This window comes from Helianthus annuus, chromosome 1, assembly GCF_002127325.2.
Source record: "Helianthus annuus cultivar XRQ/B chromosome 1, HanXRQr2.0-SUNRISE, whole genome shotgun sequence".
NCBI lineage: Eukaryota > Viridiplantae > Streptophyta > Magnoliopsida > Asterales > Asteraceae > Helianthus > Helianthus annuus.
In genome coordinates, this window is record NC_035433.2 from 144,171,783 (window position 1) to 144,199,035 (window position 27,253).

General features: G+C 41.5%; 1 protein-coding gene, 1 non-coding gene and 1 pseudogene across 2 annotated transcripts; 2 read left to right on the forward strand and 1 right to left on the reverse strand.

Annotated features, from left to right (window-relative positions):
* LOC110883165 overlaps positions 1-27,253 on the forward strand; it is a 35,736-nt pseudogene continuing 8,483 nt past the window's right edge.
* On the reverse strand, positions 6,365-6,470 carry LOC118483022. Its single transcript, XR_004869471.1, has one exon. It is a non-coding gene; the product is annotated as a small nucleolar RNA R71 (small nucleolar RNA).
* LOC110883154 lies at positions 11,994-14,843 on the forward strand. The gene is made up of 2 exons (XM_022130986.2): positions 11,994-12,280; positions 12,617-14,843. The coding sequence occupies exon 2, from the start codon at positions 12,620-12,622 to the stop codon at positions 14,333-14,335; it is 1,716 nt and encodes a 571-aa protein (XP_021986678.1). The 5' UTR covers positions 11,994-12,280; positions 12,617-12,619; the 3' UTR covers positions 14,336-14,843.

Genomic DNA, 27,253 nt, shown 5'->3' on the forward strand with positions numbered 1-27,253 from the left:
ATGCGATTCTTGACAAATTATTGGTTCGAAAATGAACACCGTGTATGCTTTAAGAATAATATATTTATTTGGTGCAAAACAGATGCAAAAATAAGCGTGTGCAACGGCCAACTTGGTAATGATTTGCCATCAGAACAAGAAACGGTAGCCCTTTACCAGAGCAACGGCATATCCAGGATGCGAATCTATGATCCAAATCCAGAAACGCTTAAAGCACTTAGTGGAACCAATATCGAACTCATGATCGGTGTTCCTAACGAAGATCTTGAAAAGCTCACTGATCAAAATGTCGCAAACACATGGGTTAATGACAACATCCTTAAGTACTCTAACGTCAACTTCAAATACATCGCGGTTGGAAATGAGGTCGATCCAAATAACGAAAGTATGAAATATAAGGATTATGTACTCCCCGCTATGCAAAATGTTCACAACGCCCTTAGAGCCGTGGGCCGACATAACCAAATTAAGGTGTCAACCGCTGTAACAACTGCCACTAAAATCAATAGTTAGGACAATAATTAGTCAATAAGAAAACCCTAATTGAGACACCCAAGTAATTCTGCTCTAACCCTAAAATTTTCAGAATAATCAGAATCAGGATTAGGGCCCCTAAAACTCGAGGGGGCAAACCCTAGTTGATAATTATCTAAATTAAAACGTAGCTATGTTCTGATTGGCTGGATTTTTGAGTCACCTAAGCTACAACCGAGTCTAGGCAGCCTATGAATTAGACTGCCTAGCTTACGGACCGTAAGGGGTCCGGCATACGGTCCGTAAGGGAGACCCAAAAATTAGTATAAATAGCCGACCTTGGGACTTGCACATAGGAGTTGAAACGACGTTATTACCTTCTGTGTACGTCGAATTATACTCAAAACAGTCCACAATTAAACACACACGATCACGAGGTGCTGCCGCAATCAGGGTAATAACTCGATCGCTATTACGATTCAACGTCCGATCGATTATAACTATCCAACGATTGTCCGAGTGCTGCTCAAATTGAGCTTGTACTTTGTTATTCATTGTGATTTCAACTTGAATGTTTGAGTGTTGTTCGAATTCGGACTATGCTCTGTCATTCGTTGTGAATCCATTGGATTATTAAGTATCGCACTTGATAATAGTTGTGAGGGTTTAATCTCGTGAATTGACGTAACTGCTGAATTAGTTACTAATCCCGTTTGTGTGTGCATTGTTATTTAAATTAGGTTAGCAGGCTAATCAGTAAATGTCACACCCCCAAAATACCACATGCGGGAACCCCCGCGAGGTGTGTGATGTACCAGGATCCAAGCCACCAATCACATTGAACTTATACATGTAATTAAATAAAAACTTTCATTCATTAGCATAAAGTGTTACAAATGTTATATGACATTCATTGTATATAGCGGAAGCATAACTCATTTGTTAAGTGTTTCGTAAATCATGTGTATATAAACCATTAAGCTTGTATTGCGATTCCATGTATCTCGTCCCATGACCACTCCAGCCTCTCAGACAGCAAGTTCCCCAAGATATAACTCTATAGACCTGCAAGCATGCAGACAAGTGTGTCAGACGACGCTGGTGAGTTCAAAGTTTTGTTAACGCGTTTAATTACCAGATGTGTGTTTACAACAGTTCAACGTTTTGCTTTGATGTTGTTATTACTCGATTACCGTATATGGCGACTAGATGTGAATGCCCAACCCCAATGCCTCCATTTAGGCATTGGTCATGAGGTCAAGGTATCAAACAACCTTGAATAGATGTAAGGGGTCTTATATATATATACGATGAGAATGCCCAACCCCAATGCCTCTAACCAGGCATTGGTCATGAAGTCCAGGTAATTAGTTCACGCCCGTCCTTTCAGCCCGGTGTGAGGGTGCCAAACCTAATAGCGCTATCAACTAAATACCTCGTTGCTTCTTCAGCAACACGGTAGATGTACGGGGTCTTACATGATTTATACTGTGTTCAATGACCAACATCCCAATTAAACAGTTTACCCAGTATTCCCTTCAGAAACGTTTACCAGATGTCCCAAACCACCGGGACGCATGCTTAGAAAAGTGCAGTGAACTCACCTTAGTTTTGCTCGGTAAGATTAATTTACTTGTTGACCAGTTGATCAGACACGTCCTAGCATAGGTTCCAACACCAATCAGTTTTGTGTTTACTTATATGGCATACATTGTTCAGGTTTACACAAGTAATAAACACTCATCACTAGGCATGGTATATCAGTCAATCAAGCACACAACTCCATCATTAAAGTGTGTTTACACATTAGGTGCTACGCATATAAAGTTATACGACAAATACCACGTTTCAATTATTCATATAACAACTCATTTCAAACATACAAACAATGTGTGGCTTCATGTACCATTCGTGGCCCTTAAACCCGACATACGAGGCCCAGGCCCAATCCTGTCCCGGCCTGTAACCCTTAAGTGGTTTCTGTTTCAGCTCATAGCCCACCTAGACCGGCCCAACTCACAGCATGGCACATCATTTTGTTGCGCGGCCCATTACATAGTTATATATCTAGTCCAGTTTGGTTATGGCTGTTGTGCCATGAGGTTATATGGTATGATCAGTGAAATAATATCAACAATACCCCAAAGTGTCAAGTGACAAATATCAAATTCACACTCATTAATATAACACCATCATTCTGTCACAAAGTCCGAATATCATGATATTCCTCTCAAGTATCAAATCAAATACTACAAAACTTACATGTGTACACCAAACTTACATGTGTACACCTACACTGTTACTTGATCGGACCCACACCCCTATCAGTTTCTCGATCATTAATTAGCACATATCCATGAAATATCATAATCATCATATAACATTAAGCAAACTAATCGATTTCGACAATTCATCAATTATTATGCACAACATCCAAGAATAGCTAAACAATATCAGATTCATTATCATTACCATTTAAACGACACATACGCATGATCAATACAATCAACAAGTAACCTACACCATCTAGTCATCTTTATTACGAATTTCATATGATGTGTATAAACATAACCCTAGTCAACAAGAATTACAGTCGCATAAACAACAAGGATTGAGATTAACAATACTAACCGAATAATCTATACTTCGAGGGGGGGTGTCTGCTACTGCCGATAACCGAAGACAGGTAGGGGATGTGTTAGGGTTTGTGACTAAACTCTACTCACAATTATTATGTCAAATCTTTTAAATATTGATTGGATTAAAATATGGTCCAATAGGAGTTTAATATAAATAGTTTATGAAAAGCCCACTAACAATATGAGGTCCAATTAAAATCACCACATGTGAGAATTGTTGTCCTTTAACAGTTCATGTATCAATTCAAATTGATCGGCCCAAGAATTGCATGCGATTTCAATGATGTTGTCGGCCAACATATTCATTACATTCAACAAACATTATATGAACTTTCATGAAACAATTAAAGTTGTCGGATTTTATGTTAATGGATTGAAATTTTGGGTTGTCACATCATCCCCAACTTGAAAGAAATTTCGTCCCGAAATTTGATAAGTAATCCAAGAGTGGCGAAGTGTCAGATCAGGTTGACCGTGGATTTTTCCTCGGGTACCATGACGGGTGGTCCTTTGGACAACCCTTAAGCATGTTAAAAGATGAAATAATCCTCCATTTAGCCGTGTAATTATCTTGAATTAGATAACTACGATGCTTATGTTTCAGGTACGATTTAGGAGTTAAAAGATGGATCAAAAGCAGTTTTTGGAGGCTTTGGTGGAAAACGGGTCGAGAGGAGAACAAAAGACATAACAAAGAAGACAAAGTACCTGAGTACCGTAAATTACGGTTGGTCCTTTGGACAACCCTTAAGCATGTTAAAAGATGAAATAATCCTCCATTTAGCCGTGTAATTATCTTGAATTAGATAACTACGATGCTTATGTTTCAGGTACGATTTAGGAGTTAAAAGATGGATCAAAAGCAGTTTTTGGAGGCTTGGTGGAAAACGGGTCGAGAGGAGAACAAAAGACATAACAAAGAAGACAAAGTACCTGAGTACCGTAAATTACGGTTCTACCGTAATTTACGGTAGACATGGAATTGGCCATTTCCTGCACCGTAAATCAGGCCCTCAGCACCGTAACAAGTTGATGTCCACCGTAAATTACGGTGGAGCCGTAATTTACGGTGGAGCCTGCACGAAAAATATGTAACTGCCATATTAGAATCGGTTTTTGGGTGTCTTTTGGTATTATCTCATCATTGACGGTTCTTGGGCACTTTGGGGGCGAATTTGGAGTAGAAGCTTGCTTTGTGAACATTTCCAATCATTCGGTTTGTGTTTTTAATTTGTATGAACATTAGATTGTTGATGATGATGATTCACCGAGCCATGTCCGGCTAAACTCTTCGGTGATCATCCTAGGTGAAAGTTTCTAAGACTTTTGTGTGTTTAATTTCTGCATTTCTAGAATGATATCTTGCATTGCTTGAATGTCATGTTGTATGTTTGATTGTTTGTAGTGTGTTAATCAATTTTGCAATTTCTAGTCTTGATCGTACGTTCTTGGTGCCGTTGGCAACCGAGATATCACGGGAAGGGTTAGGGTTGGTTATTGGTTAATAGGTCATCGGGAAACAACCTCGCGTTATCTAATCCGAGTACTTTGTTCCCTTTTATCACTTCAATCACATATACACGAGTTATGTCTATGTAACTCTTTCTAGTGAAATTGCACACAACTGTTTAAAGAAACTGAAACCTAGGGTGGTCATTGTTCTCTCCTAATTGTTTACAACCAACTTTGATTTGACTTAGTTCTTAATTTAGTTTTCCAAAACAACAATCCAAAATCTTGAATTTTAATTTTTTGCAATTTAGTTTAATTTTAGTTTAAATACAAAGCTATACAATCAACACATTTTCCACATACTCCCTGAGTTCGATACCCTACTACCGCTAAATACAGTTGTTTAGGGATTAAATTTGCGTGACCCACGACATCACGTCAAATTTTGGCGCCGTTGCCGGGGAGTAGTGCGCAACGTGTGTTAGTTTAATAGTTTTGTTTGTTATTTTCGGGTTTACGCTGGTTGTGTTTAGTGTGCAGGTACTTCAGGTGTATGCATACTAGAGGCTCTCACAGGTCATCACCGCTATCGTTTGATCCGGAAATTGAAAGAACGCTAAGACAAAACCGAGTTTTAGTGAGAGAAAACAAAATCATTGGTTCACCCACTTCACCCATTACACCAAGAAACATCATGGCTGATTCCCAAATTCCACCTACAACGGGTCAACCATCTTCTACCTTCATACCTACTTCCACTCAACCATCACCAAACACCACATTACCCAATACCATTGCCGAATTCACACCATCCCATGTCACCCAACCAATTACCACCCAAACTGAACCGTCCATCACTTACAATTCATCCACTACAATCCCACCATTATCTCACTTCTTTCCCCCAACTACGGGTCAATCAACATCTACTTTTTCAATTGCACCGAGTTCTACTATTGTGCATGCTACCTCATCCTTTAGACCACAACAATCAGGTTTTCAATATTCAACCGTTCCCTTTGGGCAAACTTCAGGAATTCAAGGGGGTGGTTATGATGAGGGATTTGAAGACTTTGAGGGGTATGAAGATGATGGGTACGGGTATGGAGATTATGGTGATCAAGGGGATTTTGGTTATGTTCAGAGTCAATCTCAAGGGATGGCAAGTGTTGGTGGAATGCAACATCAACAACTTATACCACAACACATTCGGCCAAGACCACAAGGGCCACCAATGCCACAACCGATTCCATTGCAACAGGTCCGGCCACAACATGTACACCAACAACAATTCCAAAGACCACCTCAGCGCCCACCGATGCGACCACAACAGTTTCAACAACCGATCGCACCACAAGGGCAGGTACCAAGACCGAATGGGCCGATTATTCCGAGAGGTAGGTATGGTGTGCCACGAAGACATCTTAGAGAAAATGTGAGGGGCATAGAAGCACATTTTCGGCCGGTAATCACACAAAACCCTTCACCGGTAGTCATTCCTCATAATGATCAAGGGCGCACGTTCGAAGTGAGAACCAACTCGTTACAAAGTTTACCAAAATATAAGGGGTTGGCAAATGAAGAGCCTTACTTTCATTTAGAGGCTTATGACTCAATTTGCAACACCCTTGGGAGTCAAGGGTTTTCAGCTGACGACATCAAATTAGTGTTGTTCCAATTTTCTTTGGAAGAGAAGGCTAAGAAGTGGTTTTACACATTACCTTCGGCATCAATATATACATGGGGGGAGATGCAACAAACCTTTTTGGATGAATTCTACACCGCCCAAAAGACCAATGATGCGCGGAAGGGGTTGAGAAGCTTTCAACAACAACACGGTGAGATGTTTCATGAGGCGTTTGAGCGTTTTAACATGATGATTAAAAACTGCCCTCATCATGGGATCGAGTTATGGGAGTTGATGAACGCTTTTCATGAGGGGTTGAGTGCCGAAGACGCACGGGATTTAATGTCTATCACCGGAGGGACGTTTGGAACGAATTATGAGAATGAAGATTGGGAGTTTTTGGAAAGTATGGCAACTACATCAAAAAGGAAAGCCCAAGCTTCAAGAAGAGCCCGACCGACAACTAACCGACCACAAGTGCATGCCATAGATGACGGTAATGTTCAAACTACTAACCAAATTTATGATGTGTGTGCTTTGTGTAATGAGATAGGTCACGCGGCTGAAAATTGCCAAGGAATGTTGGAAGGGCAATATGAGGAAGTCCACGCGGTTCAAGGTCAAAGTCAAGGAGGAGGTGGTAGGAACTACAATAACATGAATTCTAATACCTACCACCCCGGATTGAGGAATCACCCGAACTTTAGATATGGGAACCCGTCAAATCAAGCGAACCCAAATTTTCAAGGTAGCCAAGGTAATTTTGGTTCACGGCCATCTTATAATAACCAAGGTGGGTACCGGGGCGGAAATAACCAAGGGTATCAAAAACAATACCAAACGGGTCAAGAACAAGGGGGATCTTCGGGTGGAAACGAGGTGATGGAGATGCTTAAAAGCATGCAATTGGAGATGCAAAAGCGGAACCAACTTGATGAAGTACGAATGCAAAAAGACGAGGTTCGTGATAAAAGCATCCACTCACTAACAACCCAAATGGGTCAATTAGCGACCGAGGTGGCGGAAATGAAGAAAGGTAAGGGTCAACTTCCAAGCGACACAAAGGTAAACCCTTCACATGGTTCGTCACGAGGTAATGTTAATATTAACCATGTTAGTGTTTTAAGAAGTGGGAAAGAGTTTAAGGCCAATTTGTCACCCGAATTGGTCGAGGGGGTGGTTGAGGACATCACGGGAATGGAAAGTGATGATGAACTTTCACCGGTTAAACCAAAAGAAACAATTATTAAAAAACCGGGATTGGGTGAAAGTGAAAAGAATGAAAAAATTGAGGGTGAACCGAGTCAAGTTCCATTCCCATCGGCCCTACTTGACCCGGGAAAGAAAAATTTTATTGTGTCAAGAGGTCCTCAAAAAGAGGAAATGTGGGATATGTTCAAACAAGTTAAAATAAATCTCCCGCTCCTTGATGCAATAAAACAAGTTCCCGCTTATGCAAAATTCTTAAAAGAATTATGTACACAAAAGAGGCAAAACAAGAAAAAAGTGCCTAAGCGGGTAGATTTGACCGGGCAAGTGAGTGCGGTGTTGAATGGGGAGCTTCCTCCTAAGCTCCAAGATCCGGGCACACCATTGATTAATGTACAAGTTGGTAATTTTCAAATGGCTAAGGCGTTGCTAGATCTCGGAGCCGGAGTTAGCATTTTACCGGGGGGATTATACGACCAATATGACTTTGGTCCATTAGCAAGGGTGGAGACGACGGTTGTTTTGGCCGATTTGTCTCATAAGTTGCCCCGGGGTATGGTTCAAAATGTTATTGTAAAAATTGATGAGTTTTATTACCCGGTGGACTTCTTAGTTTTGGACTACTCATCGGCGGACCCTAAACAACAACAAAACATAATTTTGGGTCGGCCATTTTTAAGCACCGCACATGCTATTATCGATTGTAGAATTGGTACAGTTGATATGGCATTTGGAAATCGAAAAATGCGTTTGAATGTTTTTACTAACAATTCTAATGCTAACGGTGTTGATGAGTGTTTTATGGCAGACATAGTAGATGGATGCAACCCGCATGAGTATGAGGAGGATGGTTTGGATATTTGCCTGTGTGACTTTTCTGAACAGGTACATGCTTATGCACTACGGGTTGAAGAGGAAGCACAAGATGTGATGGCGATGAAAGAAGGTAGACCACCATGGACCCATCAATTCGAGGGTCTACCGGTGGAAATCGATTCGGGTACAAAACCATCGTTGGAAGAACCACCAAAGTTAGAGCTCAAGGACTTGCCTAGCCACTTAAAGTACGTATTTTTAGGGGATAATGACACTTTACCGGTCATTATTGCCTCTAATTTGGAGTTGGCACAAGAGCAAAAGTTGATGGAGGTGTTAAAAGCAAACAAGGGTGCTATTGGATGGACGATTGCCGATCTCAAAGGAATTAGTCCATCCATCGTCATGCATAAAATTATCACAACCGAAGATGCCAAACCGACACGAGAAGCTCAAAGGCGGTTGAACCCGAACCTAAAGGAGGTAGTAAAAAAGGAGGTAATTAAATGGTTGGATGCGGGAATCATCTATCCGATTTCGGATAGCGCTTGGGTGAGTCCCACCCAAGTTGTGCCTAAGAAGGCCGGCATTCAAGTAGTCAAGGATGAAAGTGGTGAACAAATTGCCACCCGACCGGTTACCGGATGGCGGGTGTGTATTGACTACCGAAAACTGAATGCCGCCACTTCTAAGGACCATTTCCCGCTACCTTTTATTGACCAAATTATTGAAAAATTGTCGGGTCAAAAATATTATTGCTTCTTAGATGGGTATTCGGGTTATAATCAAATTGCCATACACCCGGATGACCAACACAAGACCACCTTCACATGTCCATATGGCACCTTTGCCTTTAGGCGAATGCAATTGGGTTTGTGTAATGCTCCGGCAACTTTTCAACGATGTATGATGAGTATTTTCTCGGACATGGTTGGAGAGTCGCTCGAAGTATTCATGGATGATTTCTCCATTTTTGGCACTACTTTTGATGCTTGTCTCAACGAATTGCAAAAGGTTTTAAAAAGGTGCGTTGAGAAAAATTTAGTGCTAAGTTGGGAGAAAGTCACTTCATGGTGCAAGAGGGCATTGTGTTGGGACACGTGATTTCGGAAAGAGGGATGGAGGTGGATAAGGCAAAGATACGGGTAATATCATCGTGGCCACCTCCTAAAAATGTTAAGGGTGTACGGTCATTCTTGGGACACGCGGGTTTTTATCGACGTTTCATTAAGGGTTTTAGTGTTATCACCAAACCTTTATGCAATTTGTTATTAAAAGATGTCCCGTTTGACTTTACTAATGAGTGCATGCAAGCTTTTACTGTTTTGAAGGAACATTTGGTCAAGGCGCCTATCTTGCAACCACCTGACTGGTCAAAGCCGTTCGAGATAATGTGTGATGCAAGCGATACCACTATTGGTGCAGTTTTGGGTCAACGGATTGACAAGAAGCCGGTGGTTATTTACTATGCAAGCAAAACTTTATCCGAAGCGCAACTTAACTACACCACAACCGAGAAGGAATTACTAGCGGTGGTGTACGCCTTGGATAAGTTTCGCTCGTATATTTGGGGAAGCAAGGTAGTGGTTTATTCCGATCATAGTGCGGTTCGGTATTTAATGGAGAAAAAGGATGCGAAGCCGCGTTTGATTCGGTGGGTCTTATTGTTACAAGAATTTGATCTAGAGATCCGAGACAAGAAGGGAAGCGAGAATGTAGCTGCGGATCATTTGTCTAGAATTCCGGTGGAGGGGACCGATGATGTAAGTGAAATCAATGAAAGTTTCCCCGACGAGCAACTGTTAGCCGTGTCCACTTTCGTTGCCCCGTGGTACGCTCACTATGTTAACTATTTAGCCACGGGTGCCATTCCAACTCATTGGACCAAAAAGCGTCGTCAACAATTCATGGTCCAAGTGAGGCAATACATTTGGGATGAGCCGGATCTCTTCAAGATCGGACCGGATCAAGTTATTCGGAGGTGTGTGCCCGAGACGGAAGTGTTGGAAATCTTAACGCACGCCCATTCGTCCGCTTGCGGGGGTCACTTTAGTGGGCATAAAACTGGCTATCGGGTACTATCTTGTGGGTTTTATTGGCCCACTATTTTCAAGGATGCAATTGAGTTCGCCCGGAATTGTGTAAATTGCCAAAAGATGGGTAGCATATCGAAGAGGGATGAGATGCCACTACAGCCGATCTTGGTTGTAGAGATATTTGATGTATGGGGAATAGATTTTATGGGTCCGTTTCCGAATTCGAATGGCTTCCTTTACATTCTTGTGGCGGTGGATTATGTCTCGAAGTGGATTGAGGCTATTGCAACACGAACAAACGACCATTCGGTTGTTTGTAAATTTGTTCAATCCAACATCTTCTCTCGCTTCGGAATCCCGCGGGTCATTATAAGCGATGGTGGTTCACATTTCAAGAACTTTAACTTCGGAAAATTATTGAAGAGGTATAGTGTGAATCACCGAGTCGCCACACCTTACCATCCGCAAACGAGTGGACAAGTCGAAGTGTCCAATCGGCAAATCAAGGAGATTCTCATGAAAACTGTAAGAACGGACAGAAAGGATTGGTCGAGCAAGTTGGATGATGCTTTGTGGGCGTACCGTACGGCCTACAAGACTCCGATTGGCACAACACCTTACCGGATGGTGTATGGTAAGGGTTGTCATTTGCCAATGGAGTTGGCGCATCGGGCGCATTGGGCGATCAAGACAGTCAATGCGGATTACGACGAGGCGGGTAAGTTGAGAAAGTTACAATTAAGTGAGATAGAAGAGATTCGAGATGAGGCGTACGAATGTGCATCGGCTTACAAGGATAAGCTAAAGAAGGTACATGATGCGAAATTGCGCAAGAAAACGTTCGAAGTGGGTCAGAAGGTTTGGTTGTACAACTCACGATTGAAAATGTTTGCGGGCAAGCTTAAAAGCAAATGGATGGGTCCGTATGTTATTCGAAGGGTTGGGTGATTTGGTGATGTGGACATCCAAGATGAGCAAACGCTGAAACAACAAACGGTGAACGGTCACCGCTTGAAGCCGTACTTGGAAGGAAATGACATCAATAACTTGGAGCTTGACAAAGCGGGCTACATCTTACGCCCGGTCGAGGAGGAACAACCATAAGAGGCCCAGGTTTGGTGGTAGTGTACATAGTAGTTTTGTTTTGTCTTGTTTTGTATTTTTGCACAATTGCCATAGTTCCTCGAAGTCCGTGTTCGAAACAAGTGTGGGGAAGTTCGGGTCGCGAATTGCTCTTACATGGTGTTGAGGACAACACGAGATTTTTGAGGGGGTAGGGTAATTTTTACAAGTTTTTGAAAAAATTAAAAAACATAAAAAAAATCGAAAAATTTAAAAAATCTAAAAAATTTGTCACTTATAATCTCAAGTTTTGTCAAAATGTGGATGCCCAGTGTCCACCGTAAATTACGGTGGAGCCGTAATTTACGGTGGGTGTTAAAAAAAATGTGGACTTTATGGTGTAAATCTCCTGTGTTACGGTAAGAATTTAAGTCCAGAGTTTACCGTAAATTACGGTATTGCCGTAATTTACGGTGGAGGTTGAAATTTGTTGAGGGTTACGGTACAAACTTCCTGAGTTACGGTAAAGAAAAGAGGTTCAGGTCTCACCGTAATTTACGGTGAGACCGTAAATTACGGTACGCGAAAAATTCCTATCTGTCGGCTGGGGTCTGCACATATATAAAAAAAATAATAATAATAAACTCTAATACAACAAAGCTGATCACGTGAAGAAACCCTACCCACTCATTCAACTTTCACTTTCCCATTGTCATCTTCTTCTCCCAAAAACCCACAACCTCCATTGTTCTTCCATCTTTCTTCTCTCATAAAAACTTCAATTCCTGTCCAAATCAAGTGGAATCTTAGTCTAAATTGACTAATTTTTCGCAAGCTTTGTGATTGTGAGGAGAGATTTCAGAGAAAACGCGATTTTGGAGGCAAAGTTTGAAACCCTAGTTTGAGATAATTTGGGGGTTTTTGGGATTTTTGGTTTCACAAGCACTCTTCCATCTTGAAACAAGGTATGAACACTTATTTTGCTATATTATGGTGATACATTGTGAAAAACAAGGTGATTTAGGATATGTGTTCTTGCCCACTTGCTTGTTGTTAGGATATGAGTATGAAATTGGTTATTGAACATGGTTGATGGTTGTAGATGTAGGAATTGTTGTTAAAGTAGTGAACTTTTGGGATGCTCTACATTGTAGAGACACCATGCCCAATTTTTGAAAAATTCTTGATACACTTTTGGTTCACTAACATCTACAATCATGGCAACAAGCAAGTGTGGGGATGATTTTTGAAGAGAGTGTTTAATTTTTGTGTTTGTTTTTGTTGTTCCCTCATGTGTGTAGGAAATGGCAAAGACAAAGGAAAAAGCGGGTTCAAGTTCATCTTCATCAAGAGGCAAGGGTAAGGAAAAGGAACGGCCATCAAAGAAGAGGCAATATATGGGTAGGGTAAGCGAGAGTGAAAGCGAAGAAGAAGAAGAGATGGAATTAGACCCAAGTGATAAACCGGTGTGGAATTCAGGGTCGTTGGATGACCAACCCGAAATTTGGCAGCCAACCCTTTATAACGACTGCATGAACAAATTAAAAAATAAAGCAGCCGCATTCATCTGTGAAAAAGAGGTTGATGAACCCCAGTTTGGCCAGTTCGGGGTATTTGCTAAGTTTCGTGCTTTGGGTTGGGAAGGAGCACTCAAGTGTTTTGATAAAGATAAGAGCAATCTGTTTATGACTGAGATTCAGGAGTGGATGGCAACACTTAAATGTCACAACTTCAATAGGCCATCACAAATGAAGTTGATCGGGACGGTACATGGGGTGCCAGTTGAAATGTCATTCGATACGTTGAAGAAGCTGGGAAAATATGATAGTCTTCCGGCTAAGGAGTACATGATTCCCACGCTTGATGATTTATTGCTCAAACCAGAGAAGCACGTGAGATGGAACGACATGTTGGCGGATTTGTTTTTGCCCGGTAGGTATGGTGGCGTGTTATACCGAAAAAATCTGAAGATAGAAGCCAAGCTATTGCATACGATCTGTTTGCTTAATGTCATCCCAAGAAGAGGGGATAAAGAACAAGTGAGGTTCCCAGAGATACATGTTCTGTATTCATTGATGCATGGATCCCCACGCTTTCCAATACGCTACCTGATTATGCACCATTTGTGGATATGCCGGAACAAATACGGGAGAGACATTGTCCCGTACTGTCGCATCATAACGGGTTTAATGAAACAGCAGAAGGCACTCACATCTGAAGACCGAGGTTTAACGAAAAAGCACCAGCCTTTTACTTTGGATAGGTTGGGAAACGTTTGGACATATACTCAGTCTGAACGTTATCACAAGCTGAAATCAGAGGGTCAACGGTGGAGGGCATTGAAATTGGGTGCAAGGGAGTTGCTACCGGGAGAACCGGATGAACCGGAAAGCGATGTAGAGTTGGTGCCGAGTGGGGATGAGGATTGCGCAGACGAGCCGCAGGGGGGTGCAAATGTTGGTTTTGGGGTTTTTGGTGGTGGTCATGGTGGTACGTTCTACGACTACACGCAGCAACCGTATGAGCCGGGGTGGGCTTATAGTGGTTCAATGCAGGAGGTGATCGAGAGCCAACGCCCGCCGGCGGCCATTTTTGATACTTGGTCGGGTTCAGAGAGGTCATTATTTGATCAAGGCACGCGGAATAGCGCTAGTATTGAGCGGGCGCTTAAACATAGTTTTGACCGACAAGAATCGTGGAACCGTACTTTCGCATATTCGCAAGAGGTGGAAGTGAATAACAGATATCACGATGACCAGACGAGGCGGATGCATGCGGATTGGCATGCTGGAAGGCCGGTGGTTGAGGATCCACAACATGTGGATTATGCCTCATTGCCGCCTTATGATGGCAGCGTTTCGTATCCGACCCCACAGCTCCACCATTCTCAGTGGCTTGATCCAAGACGGCAAGAGGGACCACAACAACAAGAGGGAAGCAGTAGCGGCTCATTCGGGTTTGGAGAGTGGAACGATATGATGTCGTCCATCTTTGGGCCCCCAGGACCGCGCTATTATTGATCAGGTGGTATTCTCTCTCTTGTATAGTTTGTATATATTTGTTGGTTTATGTTGATTATGGTTGGGAGGATGGGTGGTGATTGATCATGTGATTGATTGTTGGGTTGGTGTTGGTTGGTGGTGTTGTGTTTAAAATGAAAAACATAAAAAAATATAAAATGAAAAAATATAAAAAGAAATTTGGGGTTTGAGATGAAAAGCTTTTTGCGGATGTTGATTGAGGTAGTGATCAAAGCCTCCCAAAGCCATACATTGGGGTCAATGTATCCCAAGTGTGGGGATGGGGGGAATTTTTTGAAGATTTTTGAAAAATTTTAAGCCGAGCAAAACAATGTGAAATCTTGTCGCCCTAATTTATCCCCAAGTTAATGCACCGGCAACCCTTATTACCCTTTTCATTCTTGGTGAGAGTTGTAACCACACGTGTATATAAATAATCTTTGATGAGAGTGGCTATGGGTGGGGGTGCGTTAGAACTTGTGCTTGAATACGATTTGAATCCTTAGTTAGACATGAATGTAGAAAGGATAAGGGCATTAGGTAGCCTCGTCGTTGGTGTGAGCGAGTGTGGGATTTGGGGGGTTGGACCTCATAAGTTATATATATGAGCATGGTAGTGAGAGGGGCGGGGGTTTGGTCATTTAGTTGCCCAATTTTGTGCCTAAAGCCTATCATTTGTTTCCCCTAGCTACTTACTTAAAAATTTACCCAAATTTGACCCGGTCTTATAGCGTTAGTGTTAGAATTAGTAGTTTTGTGAGTTTGAAGTAGTCATGGTTAATGTATTATCGTATTGTTAAAATAAAAAAATAAAAAAAAAACAAAAAAAAAAGAGAAAAAAAAATAAAAATAAAAAAAAGAGAAAAAAAGTAATGAGAAAAAAAAAAAAAAGAGAGAGAAGGTTTCATTGTCTTGTATATAGTAGTGTGCATTTGTTAGTTGGTTTTTGATGTTTGTAATAAAAAGACCGGGTCGAAATTTCGCTACTCATATATATTCCATTTCCTACCGATACACCTAGCCACGTTACAACCTTGAAGTCCCTTTGATTTGCATTCATGTTTGACCCATTTTAGGAGAATGATTGATTCAGGTACAAGCTTATGATTGTGCATCCACCCGTTTGCCTAGTGTGTGTCTAGCTTATCATTGCTAGTTTTTACTTGTAGCCGAGAGGAGAGAATTTGTGAGGGGTGTATTGCTTGGGTGTTAAAAAGGGGTTGGTAAAGGAATTGCATGCTTTGTTTGGTTTGATTTGATCACTTGTTTTGGAATAATGTTGATGAGTTGCTTGGGACAAGCAACGGTTAAGTGTGGGGATGTGACGGGTGGTCCTTTGGACAACCCTTAAGCATGTTAAAAGATGAAATAATCCTCCATTTAGCCGTGTAATTATCTTGAATTAGATAACTACGATGCTTATGTTTCAGGTACGATTTAAGAGTTAAAAGATGGATCAAAAGCAGTTTTTGGAGGCTTTGGTGGAAAACGGGTCGAGAGGAGAACAAAAGACATAACAAAGAAGACAAAGTACCTGAGTACCGTAAATTACGGTTCTACCGTAATTTACGGTAGACATGGAATTGGCCATTTCCTGCACCGTAAATCAGGCCCTCAGCACCGTAACAAGTTGATGTCCACCGTAAATTACGGTGGAGCCGTAATTTACGGTGGAGCCTGCACGAAAAATATGTAACTGCCATATTAGAATCGGTTTTTGGGTGTCTTTTGGTATTATCTCATCATTGACGGTTCTTGGGCACTTTGGGGGCGAATTTGGAGTAGAAGCTTGCTTTGTGAACATTTCCAATCATTCGGTTTGTGTTTTTAATTTGTATGAACATTAGATTGATGATGATGATGATTCACCGAGCCATGTCCGGCTAAACTCTTCGGTGATCATCCTAGGTGAAAGTTTCTAAGACTTTTGTGTGTTTAATTTCTGCATTTCTAGAATGATATCTTGCATTGCTTGAATGTCATGGTGTATGTTTGATTGTTTGTAGTGTGTTAATCAATTTTGCAATTTCTAGTCTTGATCGTACGTTCTTGGTGCCGTTGGCAACCGAGATATCACGGGAAGGGTTAGGGTTGGTTATTGGTTAATAGGTCATCGGGAAACAACCTCGCGTTATCTAATCCGAGTACTTTGTTCCCTTTTATCACTTCAATCACATATACACGAGTTATGTCTATGTAACTCTTTCTAGTGAAATTGCACACAACTGTTTAAAGAAACTGAAACCTAGGGTGGTCATTGTTCTCTCCTAATTGTTTACAACCAACTTTGATTTGACTTAGTTCTTAATTTAGTTTTCCAAAACAACAATCCAAAATCTTGAATTTTAATTTTTTGCAATTTAGTTTAATTTTAGTTTAAATACAAAGCTATACAATCAACACATTTTCCACATACTCCCTGAGTTCGATACCCTACTACCGCTAACTACAGTTGTTTAGGGATTAAATTTGCGTGACCCACGACATCACGTCATACCACATCATCCCCAACTTGAAAAGAAATTTCGTCTCGAAATTTATCAATGATATCAGTAGTTGATACAACCGTCTGTACAACTGAGGATACTAGAGCTTACTCCGCTCATCGCGTTCCCACGTGAACTCCGGTCCACATCTTGAGTTCCAGCGACCTCTCACGATTGAAGTTCAGTGATGTTAACGAATCTTGACTTAGTCCATGATTTCAGTAGATTCCTCAACAACTGCAACCTGTTATTAACCTCCGACTCTAACAAGGGTATCACAAGCGTTTCATCGGACGAACACTTCCTTAGATTCGAGACATAAATGATATCATGCACGTTACTCAACCGGATAGGTAATTCAAGCTTGTACGCCACTTGCCAACATGTTTCCAGAATTCTGAATGGCCCAACACAACGTAAGTTAAGCTTACCACGCTTCCCAAGGCGTACCGCACCCTCCTAGGGTGAGACTTCCAATATGACACATTCGTCTACAGCGAACTCCCAGTGTTTTCTAAATTATCACGTTTCCTGGCGATCACGCGTTGTCGCCACACAATTTCCAATTTAAATAGTCCTTCCAAGAGTTTCGAGTGCAAGACCTGGACCCGTGGTCAGGTTGTCATCCACCGCAGTCCACGAGGAGACTGGCATTATCATCCATGCAATGCCTGAAACAAGCTGTCTGAATACAAGAATGGTAACAGTTATGGTAGAACTCAACCATAGGTATGCGTCCTTCCAACTTACACTAAGTCAATCCCACACATGCTTGCAGCATGTCTTCGAGTGTCGGGGGGGGGGGGGGGGGTTGTTTACTCTGACCAATTGCTCTAAGGTGATAAGTATTGCTCATGACTAGACGTGTGCCAAGAGTCTTATGTGCTTGTCATAAATCAGGTATAGATCAAAATCATAAATACTGGAGCTGGCACCTCGTGCCTAAATAGCCGCCTCTCTCAGAGGAATATCCACAACCTGTGAAGACTCGCCAGTTTCCTTGATTGCAAGAGGATGTACCGGTTACATGAGGAAATCAACGATCACCCAGGTGGTATTGTTTTCCGTTTTAAGTTGTAAGTAACTAGTGACAGAACCCATGGTATTCTGTTCTCATTTCCCTATATGTGTTTCGGGTTGCTAAAACCCACCTTGACTTTCTCACAAGTCAAACATTGTTCTCATGCGTTGCTATGTGGGCCTTCAGGCCCAGTCACCCATACATGGTCTTCAGGTTTTAATACATCCTATCAAAACTCGGTTGAATAGGATGTCGAGACCTATGTGCTTCGCCTGCACCGGTTCCCCTAATGTTGTTGTATAGTGAGATCCATATTCGTTCCAGGAAGCAGGTAATATCGTCCGATCTGCCAAAGGTTGCTTCCCCATGCCCCGCATGGGTTAATCTTGAGAACTCTCATCCTTTAGTTCTTCAGTTTGAGCAAGGCGAGTCTGATCAGGTATGTTAGAGTCGATAGCAAGCTGCAAAGCTCGTGCCCGTCCAGATTTCATGGTTGTATTCATTCAAAAGTTCCATCCAGCGATGCCATCACATGTTCAGCTCTCTTGAAACAAGGGTACACGGGAGGCCCTTGTGATCGGTCTAAGTGGTGCATTCGGTACCGTCCAAGTAATGCCTCCCATTTAAATCCAAAGACTACGGCTTCCACCGCAGGTCGTGACTCGTGCAGTCCTTCCTGTATGTCCACCACGTGGGCTATCTCCTTCTTATGTTGCATCGATGTGTAACTGGGGCTCTGATTCGAACCATCATGGTATACGCCAGATCATCGGTACCCTCAGATAGTAGTGATGCTCAGTGCATTGCAGGGTTGGGTTTCAAAAGCTGAAAAGAAGTCCTCCTGTTTTGTCTTCCCCGAACACAGCACCCTGCTGTGCTAAAGAGGTTACAACGGCTCAATTTTCAAAAATCCCTCGATGAATCTGTGATAACATCTAGCAAAACCAATAAATTCCTGTATCCCCTAAGGAATCTTTGGTGTCGATCGGTTTTAACCAAAATGGATCTTAGCGGGATTCACGTGTATTCCCACTTTGTTGATTATATGACCAAAAGGTGTTCTTCCCGAATCCTGAAGTCACACTTAGGTAGACTTCACACGTAGATGCTCCTCCCCTAGAAGTTCTACGATGAAATACAAGTGCCATTCATGGTGCTCCTTTCTCCTGGAAGTGATTCAAAACGTCATAGATAATCACGGTTGGAGAATCTGGCAAGATGGGGTTGGCACATACTACTCGTGTGATCCCTAAGGCTGCTAGTGTGTTGGGTAACTTTAAACAACGAGAACAGAAAATCGTAGTGGTCTTACTGTGCCTATAACGCCGTGTTAGAAATCATCCTCCCCTGGGTCTTCCATCAAGTGACAGTCTGATCTTATGTCGGTTTCCTAATAGAAGCTTGATCATTGCAGCGGGTCGAGCAGGTTTTCGATGCAAAATAGAGGGTGATGGTCTATGATTGCCACATTGGGGTAGTCTGTACGCGTACGAAAGGACTTGTCCTTCATTTTCCACAATAGAGCTCGGGCTCCCCAGAACAAGGAGCTAGATCGCTAAAACTCCGACCCGGTAGTTTCTGAAGTTGACTAGACAGTTCTTGCAACCCTTCTGGTGCAAGACGGTATGAAGTACGAGTGATCAAGCTGCTTCTGGCGTGAGATTAAACTGAGATTCTGCCTAACAGTTGTGGAAGTAAGCCCGAAAGTTCCGCGGATAACAAACCGAGAGGGATCACAAACAATAGGTGGATCCTCGATCCTCTTTTCCCTCAGCCCTATCATCAGTAACGGTTGCTAACATAGTGGAACAATCCCTCCGTAGACACTTCTGGCCTTCACAGCTGATATGGCGCTATCTTTTGCACTACTTTAATGCTTTAGAACAAATAACGATTCTCCACACAAAGTTTCCTCCTTACTAGGTATATCTGCGCGATATCTGGATAACCAATCCATACGGACTACTGCATCAAAACTTTCAAGGGTAGTAGAAGGATGGTCGACGTCGAACACTTGTCCCACAAGGTCGAGTTTGCATTTCAGCAATCATATGAGGTTTCAGTTGGCTTGCCATCTGCCGATTCCACAGCAGGTTTGGTTTCAAGAAGTATCAGGGTTGAGCAAAACAGTGACGAAGCGATTTGTTACTAAGAACGTGTAGGCCACCATGTTGTTATAATCCTGGCGTCGCCCACGCTAATCCTAAATGCCCTTCACAAGTACCACATCCAGTGTTGTTGCTACTACTACTAGAACTCCCAAAACTGTCATTGTTCCCTAGGTTGTTGTCGTCCTGACTTAACAGCAGTCATTCCTTGCCAATGCCACCTTCGTTTCCATGCTACGATTACGAGTACCTTGTTGTTGCCATGATTGTTGCCTCTAATGTCGTTGCTCGAAACGGAGCCCTGCGACCTTTCACCAACAAGGTCTATCCTGTCACATTTCCGTGCCACGTCCTAGAGCATTACTCATTGTGCTAACAGTCACACATTCCATACTACAGTCGATTATCATCGCCGATGTCCCGATTGATTCGGAAGAGTTGACTCTCATCAGTCGCTTAGGATTCGATTGAAGACAAATTGCTGATGTTCGCTGCCAGTAATCAAGGTCGTTCTAATACTGAGGTTGGTGAGGCTCTACGCTCATCCTCTTGTCCATCGTTCCTGCAAGTTACCTGGGTAATGCACGGTATATTTCCAGAGTGTTGCAGATGTGATCACACTTGGGGGTCTAAGGCGTCAGTACATTGATTTCCAACAACAAAGAGGAGTGGGGGGGAGGGGGAAGGGATGTTCGTACAAGCGCCTAACATTCTACACAGTTAGCTAGGCATTCAGATGGGTGTTCAGGTAATACTCAATAGCATCGAGATTCGAAAGGTTTCAGAGGGAGGTGAAAAGATCACATTCAAGTAGGAGACAACCACTCCTATGACTCCTATAGACTGTTGTGTTTCAAATCAACCGAAAAACGGAACGAAACCCCTTTTCCACTCATTAAGCCTCACTGGGACTCACATGCACCCCACATTATTATTATGTGTGCACCCACAATAATATTGTGATTTGCATGCTCATCTCAGCTCCTCCTAACTCATGTCAAATGGTCCTTCAAACTTATATATCAAACAGGGGCTGTAAAAACATCAAGGTTACAAGAATCCCAGGGCTACGACACACTAACAACACATCATAATGTAAACAAGCAGTTCATGTAATTATGCTATAGTCACGAGTGTGTGTCCATATGCTACATCATAAACAGGTGTACACTAGTCATGTAATGTATGCATCAAGTGAGAAAGACGAACCTTGCAATCTGGAGCTGAGTGTCATGGTCGTATTCCCGTTTTCAGAACTGTTCGGTTATAGTCTGGTTTTATAAAAACGTTTTTAAAACCAAGTTCACTATAACCAGTGGCTCTGATACCAAACTGTCACACCCCCAAAATACCACATGCGGGAACCCCCGCGAGGTGTGTGATGTACCAGGATCCAAGCCACCAATCACATTGAACTTATACATGTAATTAAATAAAAACTTTCATTCATTAGCATAAAGTGTTACAAATGTTATATGACATTCATTGTATACAGCGGAAGCATAACTCATTTGTTAAGTGTTTCGTAAATCATGTGTATATAAACCATTAAGCTTGTATTGCGATTCCATGTATCTCGTCCCATGACCACTCCAGCCTCTCAGACAGCAAGTTCCCCAAGATATAACTCTATAGACCTGCAAGCATGCAGACAAGTGTGTCAGACGACGCTGGTGAGTTCAAAGTTTTGTTAACGCGTTTAATTACCAGATGTGTGTTTACAACAGTTCAACATTTTGCTTTGATGTTGTTATTACTCGATTACCGTATATGGCGACTAGATGTGAATGCCCAACCCCAATGCCTCCATTTAGGCATTGGTCATGAGGTCAAGGTATCAAACAACCTTGAATAGATGTAAGGGGTCTTATATATATATACGATGAGAATGCCCAACCCCAATGCCTCTAACCAGGCATTGGTCATGAAGTCCAGGTAATTAGTTCACGCCCGTCCTTTCAGCCCGGTGTGAGGGTGCCAAACCTAATAGCGCTATCAACTAAATACCTCGTTGCTTCTTCAGCAACACGGTAGATGTACGGGGTCTTACATGATTTATACTGTGTTCAATGACCAACATCCCAATTAAACAGTTTACCCAGTATTCCCTTCAGAAACGTTTACCAGATGTCCCAAACCACCGGGACGCATGCTTAGAAAAGTGCAGTGAACTCACCTTAGTTTTGCTCGGTAAGATTAATTTACTTGTTGACCAGTTGATCAGACACGTCCTAGCATAGGTTCCAACACCAATCAGTTTTGTGTTTACTTATATGGCATACATTGTTCAGGTTTACACAAGTAATAAACACTCATCACTAGGCATGGTATATCAGTCAATCAAGCACACAACTCCATCATTAAAGTGTGTTTACACATTAGGTGCTACGCATATAAAGTTATACGACAAATACCACGTTTCAATTATTCATATAACAACTCATTTCAAACATACAAACAATGTGTGGCTTCATGTACCATTCGTGGCCCTTAAACCCGACATACGAGGCCCAGGCCCAATCCTGTCCCGGCCTGTAACCCTTAAGTGGTTTCTGTTTCAGCTCATAGCCCACCTAGACCGGCCCAACTCACAGCATGGCACATCATTTTGTTGCGCGGCCCATTACATAGTTATATATCTAGTCCAGTTTGGTTATGGCTGTTGTGCCATGAGGTTATATGGTATGATCAGTGAAATAATATCAACAATACCCCAAAGTGTCAAGTGACAAATATCAAATTCACACTCATTAATATAACACCATCATTCTGTCACAAAGTCCGAATATCATGATATTCCTCTCAAGTATCAAATCAAATACTACAAAACTTACATGTGTACACCAAACTTACATGTGTACACCTACACTGTTACTTGATCGGACCCACACCCCTATCAGTTTCTCGATCATTAATTAGCACATATCCATGAAATATCATAATCATCATATAACATTAAGCAAACTAATCGATTTCGACAATTCATCAATTATTATGCACAACATCCAAGAATAGCTAAACAATATCAGATTCATTATCATTACCATTTAAACGACACATACGCATGATCAATACAATCAACAAGTAACCTACACCATCTAGTCATCTTTATTACGAATTTCATATGATGTGTATAAACATAACCCTAGTCAACAAGAATTACAGTCGCATAAACAACAAGGATTGAGATTAACAATACTAACCGAATAATCTATACTTCGAGGGGGGGTGTCTGCTACTGCCGATAACCGAAGACAGGTAGGGGATGTGTTAGGGTTTGTGACTAAACTCTACTCACAATTATTATGTCAAATCTTTTAAATATTGATTGGATTAAAATATGGTCCAATAGGAGTTTAATATAAATAGTTTATGAAAAGCCCACTAACAATATGAGGTCCAATTAAAATCACCACATGTGAGAATTGTTGTCCTTTAACAGTTCATGTATCAATTCAAATTGATCGGCCCAAGAATTGCATGCGATTTCAATGATGTTGTCGGCCAACATATTCATTACATTCAACAAACATTATATGAACTTTCATGAAACAATTAAAGTTGTCGGATTTTATGTTAATGGATTGAAATTTTGGGTTGTCACAGTAAAGCTTATACTCTGGTTGTAAATCTGCAAAGTGAGTCATTCCTCTTTTATAAACTCTTTTCTCACAGTTTGTGAGTCATTCTCTTTTTATCAACTGTTTTACAAAACTCCAAATTATTTTCAAAGTTATAGTTACAGTGATTAAGTCTATGTAATCACCAAGTTACAGCCGGTATGTGGGGTTTTGTATACATTACTTGTTTCCCGTCACACTTGGACAAACGGGTGGCCAAGGGGTGATCTGACCACAGTCACAGACACCATTAGACAAATGGGCTAGCCAATGGATGGTCGAGTGACAAATACTGTGGGTAGTTGGTTTGATATCAGAAACATTGTAATTCCCCTTAATATTGTAGATTATAACAAATGTGACGGTTTCAGTAAAATGAATGATTCACTCAGTATTTCCCCGCTGACAAAACCTTTTTCAAACATGTTTCAGGTGATCTGGTATGAGCAAAGAAAAGTGCCGTAGAGCACTCCCAGCTTAGAAAAGTGGCTCAATGTAAATAAATAAATGAACATGTTTTGAAAATAAAGATTTCCCTGAGAAATCACATTATTGTAAATTTCGGGAATTTATCCCTAAGTTATGAAACGAGCAGTTTAAATTATTGAAAGATCCTGTTTTTAAAAAGACTTTCGCTGTCACTTAAATTAAATACAACGGGATTCCTGTCCCGCGGCTCCTGAAACGGGTCAAACCGGGTTGGGGGCCGTGACAGGAAAAGGTGGTATCAGAGCCACTGTTTTAAGCTTAGTGATTAAGCTCACTATTTTAATTTAAGTATTTAGGAAAATTTTATTTGTCATTCTGTGAATATATGCTTATTAACTGATTAGTTGTTAAATTTACAGTATGGGTAAACAAAAGATTTCTGCTATCTACCGCAAATTAGATAGTACACCTAAAGAACAGGGAACCTCTTCCTCCAAATCTTCCGTCAAGTTAGAGGAAGGAATCTTTGTCCGTAAGGCAAATTATGAAAACCCACTTACACCGGAGAAAAGGAATTTGATTATTAGGAAAGGTCAAGAGAAAAAGAAACCCCAAACCAAGAGAGTGAGGTTTAACCCAGAAATTCAGGAAATTAATAGTAATCCACCAGGGGAAAATAACTTAGAAGAAAAATGGGCAAATCTGTATCTGCTCGCTACTGTAGCAGAAAATGCAAATCTTTAAACTCTAAATCTAGAAATAAGTACTTCCCAGTAAATAAATAAATAAATCTGAGTGTGTTCTGTTTGCTGTTATGTTGTACAAATTGGTGTGCAATAAAAATGTTTATTTGTTAAGCTTTGTTCCAAAGTTTTAACTTGGCATTTTGTGCATTTTTCATATATGTCGTACAGCATGAATGAGATGTCGGAAGCATTTCAGAACCTCAACCTCTATCCTGTGCCAATTGAAGTCTCCCACAACTTCACTGGTTACATTGCTGACATAGAGGAACCTCTGGAATTCCAAGCTCCACCGCTGGAAAAAGCAAAACCTAAAAAGAGAAGAAGATATGTAGGGTGGCGAAAAGTGCGCAGAAGGAAACCTAGGAGACTCCCTAAAATAGAAAATCCTGTGAGTGTGAGCAAGGGAAAAGAAATAGAAACCGGAGAAAGTTCCAAACCAGCAGAAATAGGAATAGACCTAAAGCAAAAGGGAATAGAAATCGGAGAAAGCTCTAAACAGCCTGAAGAAATCACATTCCAGGACGAAATAGACCGCCTACTGGATAATTGTGATATACTAGAGCCTATCAACGATAATCTCTTCTCTTATCCTGCTACAGCCCAATTCCCAATGAACCTAGCACCAGCTATTCCAGACCCACTAGTTCACACCCGACCATTAGGCCAAATGGAGGAATGGTGGACCAATGACTGGCAATTCCAAAATATAGTCAATAGTCCCTATAGTTTTCTCCCACAGTTTGATCCAGAACCTATCCCTAATCCGCCAATGAGCTATGAAAATTTAGCTGAACTACGTCAGTTTGGTGAAGAACTGATAGGCACCGGGAATAGGATCCGGGAAATGGGGGAGCAGATCTCTTGGAAGTACGACGAGAGGGAGCGTCGTTACTGAAACTGCCAGTGAACCAAAAGATAGGAGGGGTTTGGAGAAGTTTGTTTGTATTATAACTAATATAGTAAAACTGATTCTGTAAAATGGGCAATAAAACACTGTAAGATAAAAAGTGTGTATTGAAGCAGGTATAATATGTAAAACAAAACAGAAGTCGAGGTATCGACAATTTTGGCTATGCTTGCATGTTATACTGATCTATGTATTTATCTGTGATTTTGGTATCAATAATTAGACACTAATAAATTTTATTAATACTAATTAGCAGATGGAAAACGCTAATAGTGAACCAGTTAATGAAGTAAATCAGTCTGAGCACAATCAGGAAGATCAATATATAACTAGACAAGATATTGAGCACTTTATTGCTCAAGGGATAGCCAATGCTATTCCAGAAATTGTGGCTGCTGTTCAGAAACCTGCCGAACCACAATTAATTCCTAGTAAACGTACTCCGGAAGATAACGGCAGTAACAGCATAAATGGAGGCGGCAATCATGACAATCATGATCCGCAACAGGCCCCACTCCCTAAGAAAATGAAAGCTGCAACGCCTGGTTGCACTTACAAAGAATTTCTTGCCTGTAAACCCGCAGAATTTGCAGGTAATGAAGGGGCAACTGCAACACTGCGTTGGTTAGAGAAAACCGAAGCAGTAATTGCAATAAGTAAATGTGCTGAAGATGATCAAGTGATGTATGCGTCAAACTTGTTCAAAGAAGGGGCGCTAGAATGGTGGAACACGGTGCTACAAGCAAAAGGAAGAAGGATGGCCTATGCGATGAATTGGGAAGAATTTAAGAGTCTTGTAGAAAGAAAATTCTGTCCCGAATACGAGAAGGAACAAATGGCAAACAAGTTCCTGAGCCATCGTATGATAGGTGTAGACTGTCGAGGATATACTTCGACATTCTTCGAATATGCGAGAGTGGTACCTTCCCTGGCTTCGCCAGAACCGATACTTATTTCCCGTTATATTTGGGGATTAATTGGAGAAATCCGTAACATCGTTAAAGCTGCGAGACCACGCACGATTGACGATGCTGTGGAATTAGCTAATACCTTAACCGATGAACTAGTCCGCACCAGAGAGGAAGATCACAAGAAGGAATTGGCTCAGAAGATTACCCAAAGATTTCGTGTAGGTAATAGTAATAATAAGTTCAAAAAGAGGGGAACAGGGCAATCCTCATCACCTCCTTTCTGCAGAAATTGCAAAAAGAAACACTATGGACAGTGCAATATATTTTGCAACTTCTGCAAGGCGAAAGGACATATCGGGAAGAAGACTGCAGAAGGAAAACAAGAATTTGTTATAACTGCAGAGAAACGGGACATTTCCAATCTGAATGTCCTAAGTTAGCTAAACCAGCAGACAGTAGAGCTAAAACGACCGAAGGAACTACTAAGAAAAATGCACGAGCATTCCAGCTGACCACTCAAGAAGCCGAACTCATTCCAGACGTGATAGCGGGTACGTTTTTAGTGCATAACGTCTATGCAAAAGTATTATTTGATTCTGGTGCAAACCAAAGTTTCATTAATACTGCATTCTGCCAAGCTCTTAACTTACCTCTAATTACCCTTAGGCAGATCTTTACTGTTGAAACGGC

Bases quoted from the DNA above. Each gene is read 5' to 3' on its own strand.
- LOC110883154 (XM_022130986.2), top strand. From the start codon at position 12,620: ATGGCAAAGACAAAGGAAAAAGCGGGTTCAAGTTCATCTTCATCAAGA.